This window comes from Podarcis bocagei (assembly GCF_964188305.1).
Source record: "Podarcis bocagei genome assembly, chromosome: 7".
In the NCBI taxonomy this organism is placed as follows: Eukaryota; Metazoa; Chordata; class Lepidosauria; order Squamata; family Lacertidae; genus Podarcis; species Podarcis bocagei.
Window position 1 is genome coordinate 82,561,546 of NC_138132.1, and position 24,431 is coordinate 82,585,976.

The 24,431-nt window shown below is 48.3% G+C and overlaps 2 protein-coding genes across 3 annotated transcripts in view; both read right to left on the reverse strand.

Moving 5' to 3' along the window:
* LOC308591909 (protein-arginine deiminase type-2-like) overlaps positions 1-24,431 on the reverse strand; it is a 153,215-nt gene that overhangs the window by 74,363 nt on the left and 54,421 nt on the right. The window lies entirely within an intron of this gene.
* On the reverse strand, positions 20,780-24,421 carry LOC308591497 (glyoxalase domain-containing protein 4-like). Its single transcript, XM_081202260.1, has 5 exons — positions 24,210-24,421; positions 23,392-23,441; positions 22,537-22,676; positions 22,395-22,399; positions 20,780-20,923 (listed from the first exon to the last, which is right to left on the reverse strand). Exons 1-5 carry the CDS (start codon positions 24,297-24,299, stop codon positions 20,795-20,797), a joined length of 414 nt encoding a protein of 137 aa, XP_081058386.1. The 5' UTR covers positions 24,300-24,421; the 3' UTR covers positions 20,780-20,794.

Sequence of the window (24,431 nt, forward strand, 5' to 3'; positions counted from 1 at the left end):
TGAATAATGGGCAAGGGAAGGAGAATAAATAAATGATTGTTATAATTACAACCCCCTTCATGGATCACTACCTTGCCGTGGCGAAGGGGCTTGAATAACTCAGAGAAGCTATGAGCTATGCCGTGCAGGGCCACCCAAGATGGACAGGTCATAGTGGAGAGTTTTGACCAAACGTGATCCACCTGGAGCAGGAACCGGCAAGCCATTCCAGTATCCCTGCCAAGAAAACTCCATGGACAAAGACAACAGGCATATAAAAGTTATGACGCTGGAAGATGAGCCCCTCAGGTCGGAAGGCGTCCAACATGCTACTGGGGAAGAGCAGAGGGCAAGTACAAGTAGATCCAGAGCTGTAAAGAAAAATATTGCATAGGAACCTGGAATGTAAGAACCATGAACCTGGGTAAGTTGGATGTGGTCAAAAATGAGATGGCAAGAATAAATATTGACATCCTGGGCATCAGTGAACTAAAATGGACAGGAATGGGTGAATTCAGTTCGGATGACCATCATATCTACTACTGTGGGCAAGAAACCCGTAAAAGAAATGGAGTGGCCCTCATAGTCAACAAAAGATTGGCAAAAGCTGTACTGGGATGCAATCTCAAAAATGATAGAATGATCTCGATACGAATCCAAGGCAGACCTTTTAACATCACAGTAATCCAAGTTTATGCACCAACCACTGGTGCTGAAAAAACTGAAATTGACCAATTCTATGAAGACTTATAACACCTTATAGAAATGACACCAAAGAAGGATGTTCTTCTCATTATAGGGGATTGGAATGCTAAAGTAGGGAGTCAAGAGATAAAAGGAACAACTGGCAAGTTTGGCCTTGGAGTTCAAAATGAAGCAGGGCAAAGGTTAATAGAGTTCTGCCAAGAGAACAAGCTGGTCATCACAAACACTCTTTTCCAACAACACAAGAGACGACTCTACACATGGACATCACCAGATGGGCAGCATTGAAATCAGATTGATTATATTCTCTGCAGCCAAAGATGGAGAAGCTCTATACAGTCAGCAAAAACAAGACCTGGAGCGGACTGTGGCTCAGATCATCAGCTTCTTATAGCAAAATTCAATCTTAAACTGAAGAAAGTAGGAAAAACCACTGGGCCAGTAAGATACAATCTAAGTCAAATCCCTTATGAATACACAGTGGAAGTGAAGAACAGGTTTAAGGATTTAGATTTGGTGGACAGAGTGCCTGAAGAACTATGGATGGAGGCCCGTAACATTATACAAGAGGCAGCAACTAAAACCATCCCAATGAAAAGGAAATGCAAGAAAGCAAAGTGGCTGTCCAACAAGGCCTTACAAATAGCGGGGGAGAGAAGGCAAGCAAAATGCAAGGGAGATAGTGAAAGATACAGGAAATTGAATGCAGATTTCCAAAAAATAGCAAGGAGAGACAAGAAGGCCTTCTTAAATGAGCAATGCAAAGAAATAGAGGAAAACAATAGAATGGGAAAAACCAGAGATCTGTTCAAGAAAATTGGAGATATGAAAGGAACATTTCGTACAAAGATTAACATAATAAAAGACAAAAGTGGAAAGGACCTAACAGAAGCAGAAGACATCAAGAAGAGGTGGCAAGAATACACAGAGGAATTATACCAGAAAGAAATGGATGTCTCGTACACCCCAGGTGGTGTGGTTGCTGACCTTGAGCCTGACATCCTGGAGAGTGAAGTCAAATGGGCCTTAGAAAGCACTGCTAATAACAAAGCCAGTGGAAGTGATGATATTCCAGCTGAACTATTTTAAATTTTAAAAGATGATGCTGTTAAGGTGCTACACTCAATATGCTAGCAAATTTGGCCAGAGTGGCCAGAGGATTGGAGAAGATCAGTCTACATCCCAATCCCAAAGAAGGGCAGTGCCAAAGAATGCTCCAACTACTGCACAGTTGCACTCATTTCACACGCTAGCAAGGTTATGCTTAAAATTCTACAAGGCAGGCTTAAGCAGTATGTGGAACGAGAACTCCCAGAAGTGCAAGCTGGATTTCGAAGGGGCAGAGGAACCAGAGACCAAATTGCAAACATGTGCTGGATTATGGAGAAAGCTAGAGAGTTCCAGAAAGACATCTACTTCTGCTTCATTGACTATGCAAAACCCTTTGACTGTGTCGACCACAGCAAACTATGGCAAGTTCTTAAAGAAATGGGAGTGCCTGATCACCTCATCTGTCTCCTGAGAAATCTCTATGTGGGACAAGAAGCTACAGTTAGAACTGGATATGGAACAACTGATTGGTTCAAAATTGGGAAAGGAGTACGGCAAGGCTGTATATTGTCTCCCTGCTTATTTAACTTATATGCAGAATTCATCATGCGAAAGGCTGGGCTGGAAGAATCCCAAGCCGGAATTAAGATCGCCGGAAGAAATATCAACAACCTCAGATATGCAGATGACACAACCTTGATGGCAGAAAGTGAGGCGGAATTAAAGAACCTTTTAATGAGGGTGAAAGAGGAGAGCGCAAAATATGGTCTGAAGCTCAACATCAAAAAAACGAAGATCATGGCCACTGGGCCCATCACCTCCTGGCAAATAGAAGGGGAAGAAATGGAGGCAGTGAGAGATTTTACTTTCTTGGGCTCCGTGATCACTGAAGATGGTGACAGCAGTCACGAAATTAAAAGACGCCTGCTCCTTGGGAGAAAGGCGATGGCAAACCTAGACAGCATCTTAAAAAGCAGAGACATCACCTTGCCAACAAAGGTTCGATGCTCCTTCCTTCCTCCCTTCCTATTTCATTCCTTTCTTTCCTTTCCTGCAACCCTTCCCTGCTTTTTCTTTCCTTCCTTCCTTCGTCTAATTGCTTCTTATTTCATTCATTTCCTTCCTTCCTTCCTTCCTTCCTTCCTTCCTTCCTTCCTTCCTCTCATTGCTTCTTATTATGGCAACGGAGAGGTCATAGTTGCCATGTGTGCCAAGAAAAACAAACATGGAGTCCAGCACGCTTCCCTTTGCGCAGCTCTGCTGTCTGTCCGTGCTGATCCAAAAATCCTTCCTGCCTCTCCCTCTTGCCGGTAGCAGAGATAAGTGAGAAGCTGGAAGTGAGAGCTGGACCATAAAGAAGGCTGATCACCGAAGAATTGATGCTTTTGAATTATGGTGCTGGAGGAGACTCTTGAAAGTCCCATGGACTGTAAGAAGATCAAACCTATCCATTCTTAAGGAAATCAGCCCTGAGTGCTCACTGGAAGGACAGATCCTGAAGCTGAGGCTCCAATACTTTGGCCACCTCATGAGAAGAGAAGACTCCCTGGAAAAGACCCTGATGTTGGGAAAGATGGAGGGCACAAGAAGAAGGGGACGACAGAGGACGAGATGGTTGGACAGTGTTCTCAAAGCTACAAACATGAGTCTGACCAAACTGCGGGAGGCAGTGGAAGACAGGAGAGCCTGGCATGCTCTGGTCCAGGGGGTCACGAAGAGTCGGACACGACTAAAGGACTAAACAACAAACAACAACAATAATTACAACAGAAAATAAATGGCAGTTATGGCAGCAGATAAAGGAATACAACAGGAACATCACAGACATATGGATGGGGTATCAAAATGTAAAAAAATGTTATACTGAAAGTAAATTGAACAACGTCAAATGTTGCGTAAAAAACTAAAACAAAGGAAATAAGCCGCAATTTGCTAAAGAGAAGAAAGGTGTGTTTCTAAAGTCAAAACAGGAAAATGAGGACTTGCATCCATGTTACCTGACCATATGGCTTCTGAAAGATGCAGGCAATGTTTTTTTCAAAGGTCTGATTTCCGTATAAGGTATATTTAAATCAGCCCTTAATTCAGAACCATGAGGACTAGAATCTTGCTCTGTTTTAAGAGAAAAGCTGTAGCTCCATGCATGCAGAATGCCCCAAATTCAATCTCCAGGTAGGGCTAGGAGAGACCATCTGTCCAAAAGCCCTGGAGACCTGCTGCCAGTCAGTGTGGAAAATATTGAGCGAGATGGAGCCAGGGTGTGACCAGGTATAGGGCAGCTTCCTCCGTTCCTCCTCAAATCAGCCCTTTATCCAGAACAGTGAGGACTAGAGGCTTGCTTCATTTTTAACAAAAAAGGACCACAGCTCAGTGCTAGAGTAGCTGCTCGGCTTACAGAAGGTCCCAGGTTCAATCCCTAGTGGCATTTCCAGGTGGGCTGGGAAACCCTAGAGAGCCTTTGCTGCCGGTCAGTGTAGACAATTCTGGGCTTTCTGCGCTCTGATGTCCTAAGGGAGGAGCCTAGCTGAGTGGTTAAAGAACCAGCATTGCACGCACAGTTCAAGAACTATGAGGACTAGACTCTTAAATTATTTTTAGGTGAGGGACTGTAGCTCAGTGGCAGAGCCCCTGCTTGGCATGCAGAAGGTCCCAGGCTCAGCCTCCAAGGACTGGAGTTGCCTCCTGCCTTAAACCCTGGAGAGCCATTGCTGCCAGTCAGAGTTGACAATACTGTACTGAGCTAGAGGAACCCATGGCCTGAAGCAGACTTGTTTATCATGGAAACAGGAAGCTGGCCCTGCCTGCAGTATGTGTGCCTGGGCAGGCAGGGGTGCCGACTTATAAAAAATATTGGGGGGGCCCATACCGGGGTCCTGCCGCTGGTTCGCTCGGGTAGCCGGGAGAACGCAGTTCGAGGTGGCGGTGTTGGGGAGAGACCCTCGCTCAGGGCGCCACGAGACTTGGCGGCCGGCGGCCTATCTGGGGAGTTTTGGAGCGTATTTCGGAGGAGCGATTGGGGAGGAGGGGGCTTGTTGCCGGATTCTTCAGCTGGGCCGGAGATCCGCTGCTGGGGGGTCCCTGGGCTGAGTTGTGAGCACGGCCTGCTGAAGGGAGATCCAGCCGATTGCGCGACGGGGACGGCCGGGGCTCTCCGGCTAGGGCGCGCGGCTGGCTGGCTGGCGAGGGAGCAGGTGGGGAGGAGGCGGGGGTCCTGATACAGTCGGGGGCGGAGGCAGACGGGGCCGAGGGGCGAAGAGGGCAGGCGTGGCACGGGGCGCTTGCTCAGGAGCTCAGCTAACCTGTCCCAAGAGACATAGCCTAAGTACTCCTTCCTTCCTTCCTGTTTTTTTCCCTCCCTCTTTCCACTGCTCCCCTCTTTCTTTCTTTCTTTCTTTCTTTCCTTCCTTCCTTCGTCTCATTCCTTCTTATTTCATTCATTTTCTTCCTTTCCTCCAACCCTTCGATGCTCCTTCCTCCCTCCCTTCCTATTTCATTCCTTTCTTTCCTTTCCTGCAACCCTTCCCAGCTTTTTCTTTCCTTCCTTCCTTCCTTCGTCTAATTGCTTCTTATTTCATTCATTTTCTTTCCTTCCTTCCTTCCTTCCTTCCTTCCTTCCTTCCTTCCTCTCATTGCTTCTTATTATGGCAACGGAGAGGTCATAGTTGCCATGTGTGCCAAGAAAAACAAACATGGAGTCCAGCACGCTTCCCTTTGCGCAGCTCTGCTGTCTGTCCGTGCTGATCCAAAAATCCTTCCTGCCTCTCCCTCTTGCCGGTAGCAGAGATAAACACAGCGGTGAAGCAATTGCAGCTTGTGGTAATAAATCCAGACACACAGGCGTTTCTTATGTTCTTAGCCTTTAATCATGAAGTTTAACAGCATAACTTCAAACCTGGTGAAAGCTCACCCATCTTGCGTCCGCTCTCCGCAAAAGCGAAACCAGACTGAAACTCTCAGAGTCAAACCACTCCCAAAGAGTTTCTAACCACGCCTCAGGTAAGAGACGTCACACAGAACTCCTTAACCCTGTGAGTTCTGAAACCAATAACACCCCCTCTCGTCTCGAACCCTGAGGGAAACTGTGAACCTCTATTTACAGACCTCTTTGAGTTCAACTCACCTCCCATTGCCCTTTGCCTCCCACTGGCATCTATCCCAGGCAATTGTTGAATCCCTTCCACACTCCCAGAATCACACTGTGCGAAACCAACCCACGCACTGGTGACCTGAAACCTTTCCGGTGGAATCCCCTTTGTGGTCCAAGTGGACCGCCGGAGCACAACCTCGGGCGCTCCTCCTGACCCACTGGGGTCAGCAAATGTGTCTCCCAGCACAGAGGACTCCCCCTCTGACTTGCTGCGTCTTCGGGCCTCCTGCACTTGGCTAACAGGAGATGAAGGCTCACTCTTGGGTTCTCTCTTAACAGCCTGTGGAGAAGCCTACCCCTGTGCTTGACCTTCATCAGCAACCTGGTCATCAGCAACAGGCTCCGCCTTTGCCTCTCCTTCCTCCCTTTCTTCCTCCCTTTCCTCCCCCTCAGAATCGGGCAAGCATTCTGAGAGAAAATCAGAACCATACCTAGGCTGTGACCAACCACCCTGCTCAAAGAACTCAGCATGCTTGCTGACCAGCAGCTTGGTCTGATCACCCTCTGGGTATGCAAACTTCCACCCATTTGTTGCAGGATCATACCCACAGAAGATCATGTCCTGGAACCTAGGACCACCCTCCTTCCGTTGCGCTGTTGGTATCGGCACTGAAGCCTTGGACCCAAACGAACGGAAGAAATGCACCTGTGGCTTCCTCTTGTGCAACAGAAAATATGGTGTGTCACCTACATCGTGATTGTAGGACCTGTTAAAAACAAAGCTGGCAAACTTCCAAGCCTCACTCCAAAAGCTCTGAGGCAGCCCAGAGTCACACAGCAAAACCCTGACGGCTTCAGCCAGTGCTTCACTCCTGTGCTCTGCCACGCCTCTCTCTTGAGGAGATTTTGCACCCGTCACCTGGTGACGAATTCCCTTTTGCTTGAAGAACTCCTTCAGAGCAGACCCAGTGAACTGTGACCCACGGTCGCTTCTGAACTCTTGCACCTTGGTGGAGAACCTTAGTTCCACCTCCGCAACCCAATCCTGGATCAGTTGCGCTGCCTCCCTCTGTGACCTGAGAGAGAAACACCATAAATTCTGAGAAAAATCATCTGCCATCGTTAGCAGAAACCTGGCCCCACCCAGACTCTCACACTTCATGGGTCCTGTAAGGTCTGTGTGAACCAACTCAAAAGGTTTTGTGGTTACCCTCTTTACCCCAGGAAACCTGCCCCTTTGAACCTTTCTGCATGCCCTGCACTCTAGGAATCCCTCACATGGTGTGATTTTACAACCTTTGGTGCAGCCGGGCAACCTCTTAACATCTTCCAGACAAGCATGAGACATTCTCTTGTGCCATACATGAACACATGAATCATGACTGGGAACACTAGCACACTGCGCCTTTGCTTTTCCAGCATTCCCCCCACCCTCCAGAGGAGTTTCCAGAACAAAGAGATTGTTCTTGCATTCCACGTTGACAAGCAGCTTCCCCCCTCTGGAAATGGAACAGTTATTATTTTCAAAACAGATTTTGTACCCCTGCTTCGCCAGAGCAGGTATCGATAACAGGCAACACTTCATCCCTGGTACAATGAAACACTCCAGCTCCGCCTGCAAAACAGAAACATATACATTTGCAGCATTAGAAACTTTTCGTTTTGTCCCGTCAGCTAATGTGACAGCAGTTCCAGTTAAAACAGCCCTGCAATTCCGCAGCTCCCCAGCAGATGGCGTCCCAATGAGGTGATGACTGGCACCCGAATCCAACACCCACTTCACAGCTGTGTCCCTGCTGGTATTGTTTTTCAAAGTTGCCATGGCAGCAACAAACGTCCCGCTGCTCCCCCTGTCCTTGGCAGCGTCCGAAACCGCAACATCCTGCGTTGCTCTGAAGACTGGACCTATCTCAGAGTTCCCAGACAACTCTGCAGCCGTTATCTCCCTCTGCAGCAGATGTCTGACCTTGATGCATCTAGCAGTGTCCTGTTTCCCAGGCTTCGACTTTCGACGCAAACAACTCTTGGCAGCCTTTGGAAAAAGAGGCTTCTCTGTGCTTTTACTGCTCACCGCCCCCCCCACTGCTCCCAGGGCTCCCAGGACGCTTTCCTGCACCCCCAGTGGTAGGTAAAGGGCCCCCAGCAGCTTGCCTCTCTCCAAGCTCCTCACGCAGACACGTTGCATCACCCACGCAGCTTTTAGACCCTGCAAAACTGGCAGCAACAGCAGCAGTGGCAATAGTCCCTTCGCCCCCCTCAGGGGTCCCACAGCCTTTCCCAGCTGTGCACTGGCTTTCACGAAGGTGGTCAGTGCCCTCTTGCCTCTCCTGTTCCGATGCAGCCATCTCCCGGCCCTTGCTTCTGCCCCCAGCGTTGCACACTTCCTGTAGAGCTAGCCAAGCGGCCTTAGGCTTCCTTGCATCCAGAACTATAGGCCTTAAATCAGCACTTACATTGTCAGCCAGAAACGCCAGAACATGCTGCTCAGCTTCACGTTGGCTTGCAACTGCCCCAGCTGACGCAGACATCGGTTTCACCAATTCCCAGAGCTTGGCTCCAACTAGGGACAACTCTGCTAAATAACTCCACTCCTACCACGTTTTAATGGTTAACTTTTCACATGGCAGCTTAAGCTCAAAGCCATGTTCCTGGGACTGAGCCATCTCCTTCTCCCCCGGGGTAAGCTTACTCACGACTGGTATCAGCTTCCTCCGGCTCCCGGCAGATCGGCTTCTCCCAGCGAGCTCCTTCCAGCCTCAAAGAAACAGCTCCGGCTGGCCCCAGCAACTTTCCTGCTGGCTTCACCACACGTGGGACGTTCCTGCAATGCTTCAAAGCGTTGGCAAGCACCCATAACCTATGGATACGGAGAGGTCATAGTTGCCATGTGTGCCAAGAAAAACAAACATGGAGTCCAGCACGCTTCCCTTTGCGCAGCTCTGCTGTCTGTCCGTGCTGATCCAAAAATCCTTCCTGCCTCTCCCTCTTGCCGGTAGCAGAGATAAACACAGCGGTGAAGCAATTGCAGCTTGTGGTAATAAATCCAGACACACAGGCGTTTCTTATGTTCTTAGCCTTTAATCATGAAGTTTAACAGCATAACTTCAAACCTGGTGAAAGCTCACCCATCTTGCGTCCGCTCTCCGCAAAAGCGAAACCAGACTGAAACTCTCAGAGTCAAACCACTCCCAAAGAGTTTCTAACCACGCCTCAGGTAAGAGACGTCACACAGAACTCCTTAACCCTGTGAGTTCTGAAACCAATAACACTTATTTCCTTCCTTTCCCCCTCTCCTTCCTTCCTTCCTTCCTTCCTTCCTTCCTTCCTTCCTTCCTTTCTTCCTTCCTTTTCTACCCTCTCCCTCAATCTCACCCTCCCTCCCTCCCTTCTTTTTTCCTTCCTTTCTTCCTTTCTTTGCTCCAACCCTTTCCTTTCCTTCCTTCCTTTCTTCTCATTGCTTCCTGTTTCATTCATTCCTTTCCTTTCCTCCAACCCTTCGTTCCTTCATTCCCCCACCCCTCCTCCCTCCCCCTCTCTCAATCTCACCCCATCCCTCCCTCCTTCCTTCTCGCCTTCCCCACAGATTCACACTCTCCCCCCCTCACCGCCCGCCCTACAGCCCAGCTGAAACTCTCGCTCACCCTCCAGCCGCAATTGATTTTATATCGCTATTCTCCCTTACTCCCCGCTGCTGCTGCCGCCTCTCCCCTCACCCCCCGCTTCCCCCCCGCCCACCTCCCGTCAGTCGCCTTTCCCTGTGGTGTGTGTGTGTGAGAGAGAGAGAGAGAGAGAGAGAGAGAGAGAGAGAGAGAGAAAGGGGGGAGAGGGAGAGAGAAAGAAAGGGCAAGGCGAGAGGGAGGCTGAGCCGAGGAGCAGAGCCGCGCGATCGGCGGCGGCGCTCTGCTGGAGGAGCGCCCGAGATTATTGGGGCGGCTGAGCCCCCCCAAACGAATTTTTGAGGGGGCTCGAGCCCCCTCAGGCCCCATGGAGTCGGCGCCTATGAATTATCTGTGGCTTTGAGAAGTTGTTGGGCTTCTAGTAGCCATGCTCCAGGATGATGGGAGTCGGAGTCCAGCAACACCTAGAGGGCCACAGGTCTCTCATCTCTGTGTTATGTAATAAACAAAAATCTGCCCTTATTCCCTTACGGGGGACACAAGAGCCCTTATAGAGTCCTTTGTAGGTTCTCCATCGGTCAGAGGAAAGAACAGAGGCCAACCAGAGAATATTGAGAAGCAAAGCGGCTTGTAAGCCTGATCTTTATTGAACAGTTGCAACAGGGTACCCCCTTCACACACAGGAGAAGGAGGAGGACCCAGAACCAAGGTGTGTCCCCCCCTTATATAGACATTTTAAATTGCCAGCCCTGGAGTCCAAGACCACCCCCAGAAACATCACACCTACATCACAGAAGGGGTGTAGCTTAAGACAACCCCCCAGATACATCATACTTACATCACAGAAAGGGAGGTCTACAGCGGAAATCTGAGTGCTTTGTTTACCTCCTGTCGTTGTTTATCTCCTGTCTGGCAGATTACCTGTTAATGCTTACTGGATTGATTCCCTGGGGAGCCTGGCCAATCTTTTGTAATGATAAATACTTAGTTCCTGAGCCAGATCACAGGCTCACCCTATTCATATACAGATAAGACAGGATTTGCGAAGGAAAAGACAACGGGGAGGCTTTTCCATTTGACTTTGCAGAAAAAAACACCTGGCCAGTTTGGGAGTCAAAATGGCAACATGGCTGTTCTCCTGTGCAGCTTCAGACATGTGGTTTATATATTTATGTACGTGTTTGCTTGGTACATTTATGAACCTTTATTATATACATAAGACCTTAATTTTTTATTTCAGTTAAAAGAAGGCAGAGTGGTTATTGTCATGGAATTCTACTCAATATTGATCCAGAGCAGAACTCTGACATAGTTAGCAAAGTAAAAACTTAAACGTTGCAAGATTCCCAAAAAATAGACCAGAGGCAATTGTATTTCATCCAGCAGAGCTTTACTGCTGCTGAAGGCAAATGAGCAGAATGGTCACAAATAAAATACATACAGGATTGGCACTGTCCATAAGAAATCCAGTTGCAGCAGAAGTAACTTAAACTTACAATAACTTAGAATAAGTCTAAACCTTAACACTAAGCATACTATGTGCAGAACACCACACCAGAAGGAAAAGAGATAGGAATAGGAAGTGAAACCCAGCCTCCTTCTGGCCCTACTTTTATAGAGAGCATGACCTTGACTGAAAGTGATAACAGAACCAGTTTAAGCCAGCTGTACTCAGCTTCTCGGAAGGAATAACCCAAAGATCATGAACCTTCTGCTTGTTTCTGTCACACGGAGAAGCTTGAGGCGTCCCCAAAGCAAAGGAAGGATTGAACTCTGATTAATAAGAAAGAGAGCCAGTGTGGTGTAGTGGTTAAGAGCAGTAGTCTTGCAATCTGGGGAACCGGGTTCGCGTCTCCGCTTCTCCACATGCAGCTGCTGGGTGACCTTGGGCCAGTCACGCTTCTTTGAAGTCTCTCAGCCCCACTCACCTCACAAAGTGTTTGTTGTGGGAGAGGAAGGAAAAGGAGAATGTTAGCCGCTTTGAGACTCCTTCGGGTAGTGATAAAGCGGGATATCAAATCCAAACTTCTTCTTCTTCTACACACAGAGGCTTGAACCAGCAAGACTCTGGGAAGGGTGCGTATAAGAATCTCTGTCTCCACCCTCTAGCCCAGGTCGTTTTATTCACAAAAGAACTTTTTACAGAGTGTTCGTAAGAACCAATCAGATATCTTCTGAGCATTTCAACAAACCCCAAGTGGGGACAAAGTTAAACTACCAAAACTAATTAAGCACACGTATTTTTGGGGTAACAGAACTACAAAGGAGTGCATTTGGCAACCCCTGAGGTCATGAACAAGCAATACACTTGATAAGAAGGATGGCCAGGAAGACAACGATCATTATCACCTTCCCTAAGATTAACACCCTAAGATTAACATATCAGAAAAGCTGCACCAAAGAAACTTGCCCACTTTCTTTATGGCCCAGGAGGCATGCCTGGCAAAGCAACTGGCAGTGTACCTGCCTTGTCAAGCAAGAGAAATGGAACAGGGATGCAGAGGTGTGGATTGATCAAGAATCATATCAAAATAGTTTAAACCCAGTCAACGCAATGCTGTCATTGCTGACACAGATAGTTTACTCTATATTTGTTATAATTCCTCATAGCAATCCCACCTGTTCACTACAAAGCTTCCAGAATAAGTAGAATAGGAAAGATCTCTACATATCAGAGCGATGCTTTTTGCACTAAGAAATGCAAACTGACAGTTACGGTGGTAGCCAGGGGCAGTAAAGGCAAGTGATGGAGTTCAGGGATGAGGAACCTGTAGCTATCCAGGACTCCCATCAGCCCCAGTCAGCATGAGATAATGGGAGATGTTGTCATACAACATCTGGAGCTTCTCCAGCTCAGCATTAAAAGGAAGCGGAGTTCTGACGGTGTTAGCTAGGGGCAGCAAAGACAAGTAACGGTTCAAATATGGTGAACCTGTGGCCTTCAGGATATTTTAGACCTCCCCCCCTCAGCCAGCAGAGCCGATGACAGGAGATGATGAGAATTGTGTCCCAGAGCGACGCAGCTTCCTCATTCCTCCCGTAAAATTGGGTTGACGCGTTTGTTTGCCCCATTAGTCCTTCTGTCCCCCCTTAAATTTAATTTGAATTCAGCCTGATCTTTTATTTCCCTTTTCTTCCCTCCCCCTCCCCTTTTATGAAGATCACCCGCTCTGAGACCCCACAGCTAATTCTCCTCCGGCCTCCTTGCTGGCCCAAGTAGGGCCCAGCTAGCCCTGGGGATTATCTAACGCTTATTTCCCCTAAATTGATTTCTGAATTTTCAATTTTATTGTTATTCATGTTTTTATATTGTATTTTATGCTGTTTTTACAATTAAGTGTTTTAAATTTGTTGTTAGCTGTCCTGAGCCTGGTTTTTGAACTGGGAAGGGCGGGGTATAAATAAAAAATGTATTATTATTATTAAATTTGTGCTGTGACTTTCCAGTCCCGGAGGCTGTTTCCAGTGCTTCGGCTCAGCTCCGGAAGACACCATGCAGAGAAAATCCTTAGCTGTTTCCAAGAGCTTTTTCTCTGGCGGTGTGCAGTAGTGCCACCTTTTGCGGGCGAGACTGGAGGGCTCCAAAATCCTGTCAGAGTATTGCACATACTTCCCCAAGCCTGGGGAAGCGCTTGCCCAGCTTTGGGAAGGAAGCACGATGCTCTGACAGGATTTTGGAGCCCTGCTGCCTCCTTCCCAAAGCCAGGCAGGGGAGGCCTCTTCACATGGGCAGGGGCACCAAGCAGCTAACCCGCCCTCACTGTCCAGCCTTGGCGTCAGGCTATGCCCCTCCCCCATGCACTGCCCCATTTGCTGGTCAATACCGGCACTTTTCCCCCCTACAAGAAAAGCATTGGCATACGGCCTCAGCCCAGTCTACCTGAAGGAGCGTCTCTACCCCCAAAGTTCTGCCCCGACGCTGAGGTCCAGCGCCGAGGGCCTCCTGGCAGTTCCCTCCCTGAGAGAAGTGAGGTTACAGGGAACCAGGCAGAGGGTCTTCTCGGTGGTGGCACCCGTCCTGTAGAACGCGCTCCCATCAGATGTCAAAGAGATACAACTACCTGACATTTAGAAGACATCTGAAGGCAGCCCCGTTCAGGAAAGTTTTTAATGTGTGACATTTTGATGTATTTTTAATCTTTGCTGGAAGCCGCCCAGAGTGGCTGGGGAAACCCAGACAGATGGGCAGGGTACAAATATTATTATTATTATTATTATTATTATTATGGCCCCATGGAGAAGAGATCAAAATGGCCCAACGGGAATCTCAGGGGTGTGGTCTGCCTCTCTCTCAAGAAAGTGACTCTGAAGGTGTTTGTTTGCTTGTTGCAAACCTCTCCTCCCTGCCACACGCACTCCCTGCCCCCCCCCCTTTTGAACCACTGGTACCTTTGAACACCTCCAATGTGCCTTTGCAGGCTCTGCCTCAAAAACCAGCTTGTTACCTTAAAGAATCATGGCTACTGGGATGAGCTGATGGACGAGGTCAAGCCAGCTATTGTGGTGAAGGATTGGTAAGTAAATTGGGGTGGGCGGGAGGAGAGAACTCAGAGAAAGGAGGGCACAAAAGCGGGAGGAAGGGGTAACAGCACTGAAAGCCCACTTTATTTGCTATAGAATGAGGCACACTTAATTCCTTGCAGGGGTAACTATTTGCAAAGGTATGTTCACCGTTAATCTCCTCCAATGGGGTAGTGGCCCTGGGTCTAGATACTATTTCTGCAGTGGGGTCTCTGCCTCCAGTATCCCAGAGCTGACCAATCGGCACAAAAGTGGAGCTTTTTAGCCACTGAGAAGGAGTCTTCTAACCCTTTGTGCCAACGGGAGCCAATTGGAGTGAAAAGAGGCAAGTCGGCCACTGAGAACGGGCTCCTAGGGTCCCTCTGGAGAAGGCATGTGGGAAACGAGTTGTTCTGTATGCTTCAAAACTATAAACAAGCTATAAACTGTAAACAGGTTGATACAGTGGCAGGATTTTAAGTGAAGATTAGATTAGAAGATTAGATAAAATTAAGGGAAATAATAATTGGATAAGTGTAAGTATGGAAATGGGACGCGGGTGGCGCTGTGGGTTAAACCACAGAGCCTAGGACTTGCCTATCAGAAGGTCAGCAGTTCGAATCCCCGCGACGGGGTGAGCTCCCTTAGCTCAGTCCCTGCTCCTGCCAACCTAGCAGTTCGAAATCACGTCAAACTGCAAGTAGATAAATAGGTACTGCTCCAGCAGGAAGGTAAAGGGCGTTTCCGTGCCTGCTCTGGTTCGCCAGAAGCGGCTTAGTCATGCTGACCACATGACCCGGAAGCTGTACACCGGCTCCCTCGGCCAATAAAGCGAGATGAGCGCTGCAACCCCAGATTCGGCCACAACTGGACCTAATGGCCAGGGGTCCCTTTACCCTTTACCTAAGTATGGAAATGCAGCAGAATTTTGTTTATATAAGGAGCCAGAAGAGGGTATGCAGGGAAGTCTAGAGATTCAAAGAATCTCAAAGAGAAGGTTCGTGAAAATGTATCTGTATAAATCCAGATCTGGTAGAAACGTGAGTTCACTTTTGTTTTTAATTGTGGAAATGTAACTGTGGAAAATAAATTTACAAAAGAAAAAAAGCTCAGCATTTAGGAGCACTGAAATGCAAGGTTTCAAGGGTATGGTGTGCAAGCTTTTATTACGTACAGTGGAACTTCTAAAGTCACCTTGAAAATTGATAGTGCAGCACTCCAAATCACTTGCCCGTGAAAGTAGTAGATCCAGGCAACTTGTGGAGATCTTCACTGATAGTTGCAATGCATCCCTCGTTATTAAAGGTAAAGGTAAAGATAAAGGGACCCCTGACCATTAGGTCCAGTTGTGACCGACTCTGGGGTTGCGGCGCTCATCTCGCTTTACTAGCCGAGGCAGCCGGTGTACAGCTTCCGGGTCATGTGGCCAGCATGACTAAGCCGCCTCTGGCGAACCAGAGCAGCACACGGAAACGCCGTTTACCATCCCGCTGGAGCGGTACCTATTTATCTACTTGCACTTAGACATGCTTTGGAACTGCTATTCCTGGCTAGGCTGCAAGCAGCGATGTAGCGGGTTTGTTCCACAAGGTGGAGGGTTGGGCCAGGATTTCCGGATCACTGGTTATTGCAAGGATGTGGTCATGTCCTCTGGCTTTAGAGAGCAAGTCAGACCAACTTTATGGTGGTGGTGAATTCTATGAATGGATGCATCAGCTGCAATGACAAAAAAAAAATAAAAATGGAACCTCCAGCTTTACACGCAGTCTACCTCCAAATACTTCTCGCTGGGCCAAAATAGCAGCAAATGGGAGGAATCTGGTTCCCTGCTGTGGGAAGTTAGAGCTGGATGGACTTTTCATCGGATACCAGGAGTTTTGTGCCTTCAGGCTCTGATCGGGCGCCACACAGAGGGAAGAATGGAATCTGGTACCTGAATTGTGCTGGTTTTTGCTTAGAGAACGAATAGTACCCCCAACCTGGGTAGGGGGCAGTTGTGTGGGGAGAGGCCTTAGCTTCAGCCCAACCTAAGACTCCTGCCCATATGGCTCTATTAAGATTGGCACGTCCCATTGTAAAGCTTTTTCTCCAGGAGGGGCAAACCTGTTTTCAGGGTGTTAATGTCTGTCTGCTAACATTTCTTTTCCACAGGTATGTGGAGACAGTTAAAATCATGCCCTCCTCCTCACCAGCAGGGGGCAGCCTTTCTCGCCACTTTGCTGCTGAAAGTGCCTGTTCTTGTCTTGTGTTTGCTCCTTTCGCTGGAAAAAGAAATGCAGAGACTGATTTGGCACATCTCAAAAAGATCTCTGTTTTGCTGTTTTGTGATAGTGGAGGCAGGAGAATGCATATACAAGTAATAAAAAAAAACCTGTTCAAACACCTATTTGCATGATTCCAGAAACCTCCTGCTCGGATTAGCAACGGTGTATCACCTAAACGCAGGGACACAGGTGGCACAGGGAAGCGGGTGGCGCTCTGGGTTAAACCACAGAGCCTACGACTTGCCAATCAGAAGGTCGGCGGTTTGAATCCCCGCAACGGATCCATAAAACACCAGGTACATGAAGGTGCATATGCTTTGGTTTAGCAGGAATGATCCCTTATAGAGTTAAATTGACTTATTTGGACAGTGCCCTTTTAAGAATGGTTTTCTTTTAACAGATTGGTTTGAAGAGTTGAGAACCATGGGGCAAGATAAATTCAAATTGGACTCAGTTTGAATTGGGCAAGTGTATCCAGGCTGCAATTAGCTTTTTGGTCCTTTAAGTGCAAGTGAGCAACTTCCCATGAGTGCAAGACCACAGCCTATAATAAAATCCCATAGCTAAAGGCCAAGGCGAAGACCTCTCCCTCACGAGATGTCCAAACCTGTGCCAGCTATGGTGAATGCCAGGCAACATGGTTAATTGAAAGCCCCGAGGGGATTCAACAGACAGGATGTGTTGCTGTAGCACTATGTCAGTATGAGACCACAGAAGAGCTAGCTTGACACCTGAGAAACACACAAAAATGGCGAAGGGCAAAACACCAACTGCATTTTTTTTTCTCAGTCAGTAGTGGACCTTCCTGCTAAATGTAAAGCATACACCACTATTGAAAATGTTTCTCCCAGGAACTAGGATGCCACGAGTAATTTAGCAACAAAATACAACAGGTGTTCTTCTATATAATACCCTATACCCAGCTATCTGCACTGCTATACTTGCAAATGACCGCAAGAGGCATGGCTTGCAAGTCCCTTTCAAGTTTGCATAAAGCCACACATTTGGTATTATTTAGCGCATATCTATATAACACGTGCGTACATTGTATTCGTCCGTGTTGCTCCCTCTTTTCCTGCCCTGCTCAACCCACCTCCTTTTCCATTAGAGCCTATTCCCGGCCAGGGAACCCCTACATTCACCGAGATTTAGGGTGCGGAGAAAAGATTTGCAAGTTCTTACAGAACTTTAATGCAAATCTATCTCCGAATGGGGGACTGATACGGAAGGGGGGGGCATGTCTTCTTCACCTTCTTCTTCGCTACAACATATCCATTTATTTCCATCTGCCAAGCCCTTCCTCCGGGCGATGCCAGGTGACAGACTATGCAAACATGGACCATTGTCTTCTCAGGATGTGCTTATCTGCGCATATCTCCAGCTCTCTGCATATTCCCCCCTCCCTCCTCCATCCAGCTCTCTGCATATTCCCCCCTCCCTCCTCCATATGTTAATCTGTGTAACCCAACCTCTTAATGTATTCATGATGTAACTGGGATGTATTTTGCACTGTATTCTGGGACATGGAGGGAAATTTCAAAAGTTCATGTCACCCCTTTCTCTCTGTTCAATCTTGCCTTGAACCTGTTGCGCAATAAACTTGGATCTTCTGCAGTTTGCTCCTGCGTCCGGCTGAGCTCATTTTTCTTCCGCAGGGACCCACGGACTTAGTCCGATGAGCTGGGTGGCAGAGTAACCCCGCACCCAGATTTTTCCGTAACAATACACAAACCCACACACCTCAAAACAGTTCACACACACAAAAAGAACAATAACATTGTACGGTTAAAAGCAGCTATTTAAAATGTCTAGAAGAGAGTTAAAATAGACGATACGCTTAAAACACACGTCCACTGGCTACACTTCTGGGTGGGCTTCCTTAAAATGTTTTTCCCCTCCCAGGCTCTGAAAAGAGGGCAGTAGGAAGCGAGTTGAAAAGTGAGCGTGTTGCCCTCGCTAAAAGCCCGATTTCTTACAAATGCGCAAATGTCCTACTCAGTGCAGAACCCCCTGAAACGAACAGCCTCGACCAAGTGGGCTCCGTTCATTCCAAAAGGGTCTACTCCGAGTAGCTGGAAGCGAGAGAGGAAGGCCAGCAGCCGCCCAACTACCTAGCTCCATGGCTTCGGGGCTGCCTCCTAGCCCGGCTCCGGCAGGCGAGGGGGGCGCTCTGCTTTAGGGCGCCCCGCCCGCCGGGGGGCAGGCTGCTATCCGCAGCGTGGGGAGCCTTGCCGGGAAGTCCGTTATGTGGCACCCGTCACAGGGCCAGTTCTGCAGATCAAAACAGCCAAGAGGGCATATACAGTCATACCTTGGGTTGAATATGCTTCGAGTTGAGCGCGTTTGAGTTGCGCTCCGCGGCAACCCGGTAGTAATGGAGTGCTTTACTTCTGGGTTTCACCGCTTGCGCATGCGCAGACGCTCAAAATGACGTCACGCGCATGCGCAGAAGCGGCAAAAAATGACATGCGCGTACGCAGATGTGCCATCGCTAGTTACGTTTGCTTCTAGATGCGAACAGGGCTCTGGAACGGATCCCGTTCGTATCTAGAGGTACCACTGTACAGTGGTACCTCAGGTTACATACGCTTCAGGTTACAGACACTGCTAACCCAGAAAGAGTGCTTTAGGTTAAGAACTTTGCTTCAGGATGAGAACAGAAATCGTGCTCTGGCGGCGCGGCAGCAGTGGGAGGCCCCATTAGCTAAAGTGGTGCTTCAGGTTAAGAACAGTTTCAGGTCAAGTACGGGCCTCTGGAACGAATTAAGTACTTAACCCGAGGTACCACTGTATGGGGTAAGGCAGTGCTCATAATAATAATAATAATAATAATAATAATAATAATAGGCTCCTTTTCCTGCCCTCTGTATGGAACACAGGTCAGAAGAAGCACCCCAGTTTGTGCCCAGGCGTTCATCTCGGGCAACAAAGGGAATTCCACCTGAAAGGTATGAAGCCACTAGTGTTTGGGTTGGTGTGGCTAGGTGCGAATCTGAGATTTGTGAGGAGGTTCACCAGGTGCCTGACGAAGACGCCAGGAAGGGGCGAAAGGCAATGGGGAAGGTGTCGAACTCTCAAGGGTCTGTAAATATGTGTGTCCACAACTCCTCTCAGATTGTAAAACGAGAGGGGGTGTGGAGAGAATCAGAACCTAAAGGGTTAAGAGGTTCTGTGTGATGTCTTACATTCTGAGGCGTGGTTGAGTTTACTGAGGGGAGTGTTTCCTGAGTTCAGTTCTGGTTTCGCTTTTGCGGAGGGAGGACGCAAGATGGGTGAGTTGTCGCCCGGAGAGATTTAAGAGATGTTTTTCTACATGAATAAAGACTTTTAGAAGATAAGGAAGACACCGTGCGTGAAGGCTGATTTATTTTTACACACCCGCACAGCGACAGTTTCACGCTGCGTGCATTCTGCTCCCTGCTTGGTCAGTCTTTAAGCTTTCAGCAGAGCTGCGCAAGGGAAGCGCTGGCTGGGCGGCAGGGCAATTTGCCAAGAGTGTGCTCTTGACAAGGTGTCACAGGCTGAGCTTGAGAAAGCCACTGGTCCGGTCTCGCAAGTGAAAAGGTCCGTCTCCTTCATAGATCTGCCGCACAAGAGGGCCGACCCCTTCCTGGCGACAAGGGAGGCATGGAGCCACCACCGAGACCTTTCGGAGGAGGAGGAGGCCGCTGAGGAGGTCCACATCATCAGGGTGGAGGAGAGGGACAAAAAGACATCAGATGACTGCGGAGAGGGCTGTGCAGGACCCGGCTTCCCGGTCGCTTCAGTCATCTTCCGCCCCGACGATCTCTGGCGGTTAAGGCAATAAAGGCCCCCTTGAGAAGCTCTCCAGTGTCACCTTGCGGTATTTTGTCGTTTCAAATTGGGAGCGGTGCACTGGGCTTAGTTTTGTGGTACAGCCCTGCTAGGGTTGGAGGACTGTACCCGCCGTGGGGGTGGTGGCCTAAAAAGGAGCACCAAACCTGCTCCTTAAACCTTTTCCTGATGTGCTTAAGCAGCTTAGGGAGCAGCCTTCTATAGGTCAGACACTTTCTCCATCAAGGCCACTGCTGCCTGCTCTGACTGGCAGCTGCCGCCCATGTTTCAGGCAGCTCTTTGCTCATCACCTGCCGCTAACTAACCCCTTTAACCTGGAGGTGCTGAGGATCAAATTGTGGGAGCTTCTGCATGCAAGACAGGGGCTCTGACATTTGTTTTCTGGCAACGGTCTGCTAGAATTTCTGGGTGCAGAGAATTTAGTAAAAATGCGGCACTTAAAAACATACATTTTGCAAGATAGAGTGGTACGGTCCCAACAATTTGGGGGAAGGGGGCCTATCCTTTTAGACAGCAGGAATGCACAGTAGGATAGACTATCTATCTATCTATTGCTGGCTGAGTCGCACAGAAAAGTTCTCAAAGGGGTGTGTGCATTTGAAACACTGGACAGGACAGTGACATGCAGCGGCGTTTTGCTTTGGCGAATCATCACACTTTTGCAGGCTGCATCCGTAGCAGCCAAGAGGCCTCCCCCCGCTCCATGCACACACAAGAAAGGAACAGATTCATAGAAGTGGGGTGAAGCTGAGGTGGAGAGAAGCTGAGCCCTTGGATCACCTTAAATTTGGAATAAACGTTGAAAGGGGGAGACTCACCTCGTCTAAGAGTTTCCCACCATTTGGGTCCACCTTGGAAAGCTCTCTGAAAGCCTCGTCCCCGACGAAGCAGATCTCGTGGCCGTCCTAAAGCAGGTGGAAGAGGAGGAACAGCAAGGGGGTCACCTGAAGGGAAGCAACATTTGCCACGGCAGTCGCAGTCACTACTCAAGGGAGCTGGCAATTATTTGGGGGATCTACTGTCAGTTTGCATTTCTTAGTACACAAGGTATTGATCTGATGTGTAGAGGTCTTTCCTGTTCTGCTTAGTTCAAGTGTTCTGGAAGGTTTCTTTCTACGTGAAAGAAACAGGCGGGTGGTTTCTGGTGTTTGGGTTATTCCTTCTGGGAAGCCGAGCACAGCTGGTTTAAACTGGTTCCTTATCCTTTCTTGTCAATGTCATTTTGACTATAATAGGCCAGGAGGAGCCTGGGTGCTGTTTCACACTTTCTCTTTTCTCTCTGTTCTGGTGTGGTGCTCTGTTCTGTATGCTATAGTGTTAAGGTTTAGTCTTATTATAAGTTATTGTTAAGTTTAAGATAAGACTGCTGTAACTGGATTTCTTATGGACTGTGCCAATCCTGAATGTATTGGATTTGTGACCATTGTGCTCATTTGCCTTCAGCAGCAGTAAAGCTTTGCTGGATGAAATTGCCTCCGATTTATTTTTTGGGAACTCTGCAATGTATTAAAAATTTCCCTCCACGTGCACTACATATACAGGAACCCATAGAGATGGTAGGAGTCGGAAGTCCTGCATTTGGAGGTCTACAGCTTTGTCAATCGTTGCTCCAAGAAGAGGAATTCTCCTCTCTCAGGAAGGACTTCCTCTGCTAAACAGAGGCATTCCTTCACCTCTTGCACACAAGTAGGGAATGCTGCTTCGTGGGATCAGGGATAGGGGACCCTGTGGCCCTCCAGGTGCTGATGGACTACAACTCCCATCGCCCCTGACCATTGGCCCTGCTGCAACCGGGCTGATGGGAGTTGGAGTCCAACGTCACCTGGCCACAAAGTTGTAGCAGTATAAGAAAATTACACCCGCCTGCCACATTTGACCCCTGAAGTTTCTGAACCTGCCCAAGTTGTTGGATAGGCTTCAGAGGTCTCACTTTCTGTTGACAAGACCATTTTTCTTTACAATTTTTTTCATTTCATAGAACTTATACACTGCTTGATTGCAAAAGAAAAACCCTCAAAGCACTTTACAGAAAGAATCATCAATAAGAAAAATTAACAATAATTTAAGACTTTCAAAAAGTTAAAATAAAAATTGACTAAGAACAGATTAAAACCGTCCTGGAATATTTTGATGGAGGGCATTGAGCAAGATCTTACTTAACTACAGCTCCCATCCTCTGTGCCCATTGGTCATGCTTGCTGGTGCTGATGGGACTTGTAGTTTAGCAGCATCAGGAGGGCCAAAGGTTCCTAACACCTGCAGTACCCCTAACCCTACCACAATCGAAGACTCCAAGTCTCAGAACACACAGTCCACGAAAGCTCAATGATCTAGTCCCTTTGCTATGCAAACTTCAAAGTCCCCAGAGCTTTTTACCTTTTCTATAATGAGAAATGTGGCCCACCACACTCCCAGGGACTACTCAGTGCTTTGTTCATTTCACCCGTTCTTTTGAGCAGAAACTAAGCCTTAGCGATCCCAGAACCAACGTACTTTGCAAACCTTCTCACTTATCAACCGAATGAAGCGATGCCTACCAGGAAATCGTTGCCGAGGCGGTAATCTCCGATTCCGTAATTGTAGGTTAGCTCCGCAACGAAGTGGTTGTCTTCTGGACCGTAGCCCACCATCGTTTTACTCCACTTGCCTTCATAGGGGCTAGAAACACAGCTGCCTTTTATTTGTATTGAAATAACTCAGGAGGAAAAAAGCCTACATCTCACACTCCTCTGGGGTTCTTCAGCTCACTCAGATGCCAGCATCAACCTCCAGCATCTCTGGGTAGGGCTGAGCGAGACTCTTGCCTGAAACTCTGGAAAGCCACTGCCAGTCAGAGAGGGTAATAAAGGGCTTGATGGGCAGACATGCCAGATTAAGGCAGCTTTTCCTATTCTATTCTAGCTTCCCAGCCTTCTGCTCTCATCAATGGCACACAACTCCTCTCCACCCAACACTGCACTCATTTGAAGGGCAGCATTCTACCCAGACACTGGCACTATACACAGGTAGAATTGTTGCGCCCGTCCCATGATGTCACAGAAGGTCAGCCAATGGGAAGCGAGGGAGCATTTATTTTACAGGCACCATTGGCAAAAGAAGTTTGCGTTGCCAGGCAGCACCACCTGCCTCAGAGCTCTCCACCCCTTTGGGGCTACCGCCTCCGAACATTCAAGAGCAGGCCTAGGCAAACTCGGCCCTCCAGATGTTTTGGGACTACAACTCCCATCACCCCTGACCACTGGTCCTGTTAGCTGGGAATGATGGGAGGTGTAGTCCCAAAACAGCTGGAGGGCTGAGTTTGCCTAGGCCTGCTCAAGTGTGTCGAGGGAAATGTCTGCTTTGATGAGAAACAACCAAAATGAAGACAACGTACCCGTTACAAGTGGCCTTGCAGCCTTCTTCAAATTCTTCATGCCTTAGAACCTGTTTGTTTTTTAAAAAATAACGTTCAGGCACAAACAAGAAGGCTTTTGACACTTTTCATATGCATGGTTTGGAGACACTTTCTTTTTAAAATTGTTTTTAATATTGCATTTTAACACAAGGCGTCCGCCCTGTGGAACGCACTCCCTTCAGATGTCAAGGAAATAAGCAGCTATCTTATCTTTTAAAAGACATCTGAAGGCAGCCCTGTTCAGGGAAGTTTTTAATATTTAATGCTGTATTGTTTTTAACACTCAGTTGGGAGCCACCCAGAGTGGCTGGGGAAACGCAGCCAGATGGGCGGGGTATAAATAATAAATTTATTTTTATTTATTATTATTATTATTATTATTATTATTATTATTATTATTATTATTATTATTATTCTAACGTGATCTTAAACGCAACATGTGACTATATCTATATAGATATACAGAGACACACAGAGATTTTTTCCTGACATTTGTTACTTATAAAAAAATCAATGCATTCCTGAAAAACTAAGTGCGCCGCTCTGCGGCGTAATCAGGAGCGACAAACGTTCACGAAAGCAAACGCCACCTCTGTAGGAAAGATTGGGCCAAAGAGGCCGCCGTAACTAACTAGCCGCTCTAGGGAGAGACGCTGAAAAACCAAACCAACTCGTTCCCGCGTGGCTTGGGACCCTGGGGCACCCGTATCCGTGACGTCACCCCTGCCTCAAAAAGCCCTCCCCCCAAGCTGCCAAGGCCGCTTCCTAACCACCCACCGTCTCGCGCCCCCACTTACGCGCATGCCCAGTACATCCCGGTAGAAGCGCGCGGTCTCGGCTCGGTCGCCCACTTTGAACACGAAATGCAGCGCCCGCCGAGCCTTCATATTCAGGGGCCTTGTCTTTCTTCCCAAGCTCGACCTCACGCGCAAAGCCGCCCACACAGAAGTGATTCGCGAGCAAGCGCGGTCGCCTCATTCAGGGGGTGGGGTTGCTTTTGTATTTACCCTCTCCCCTTT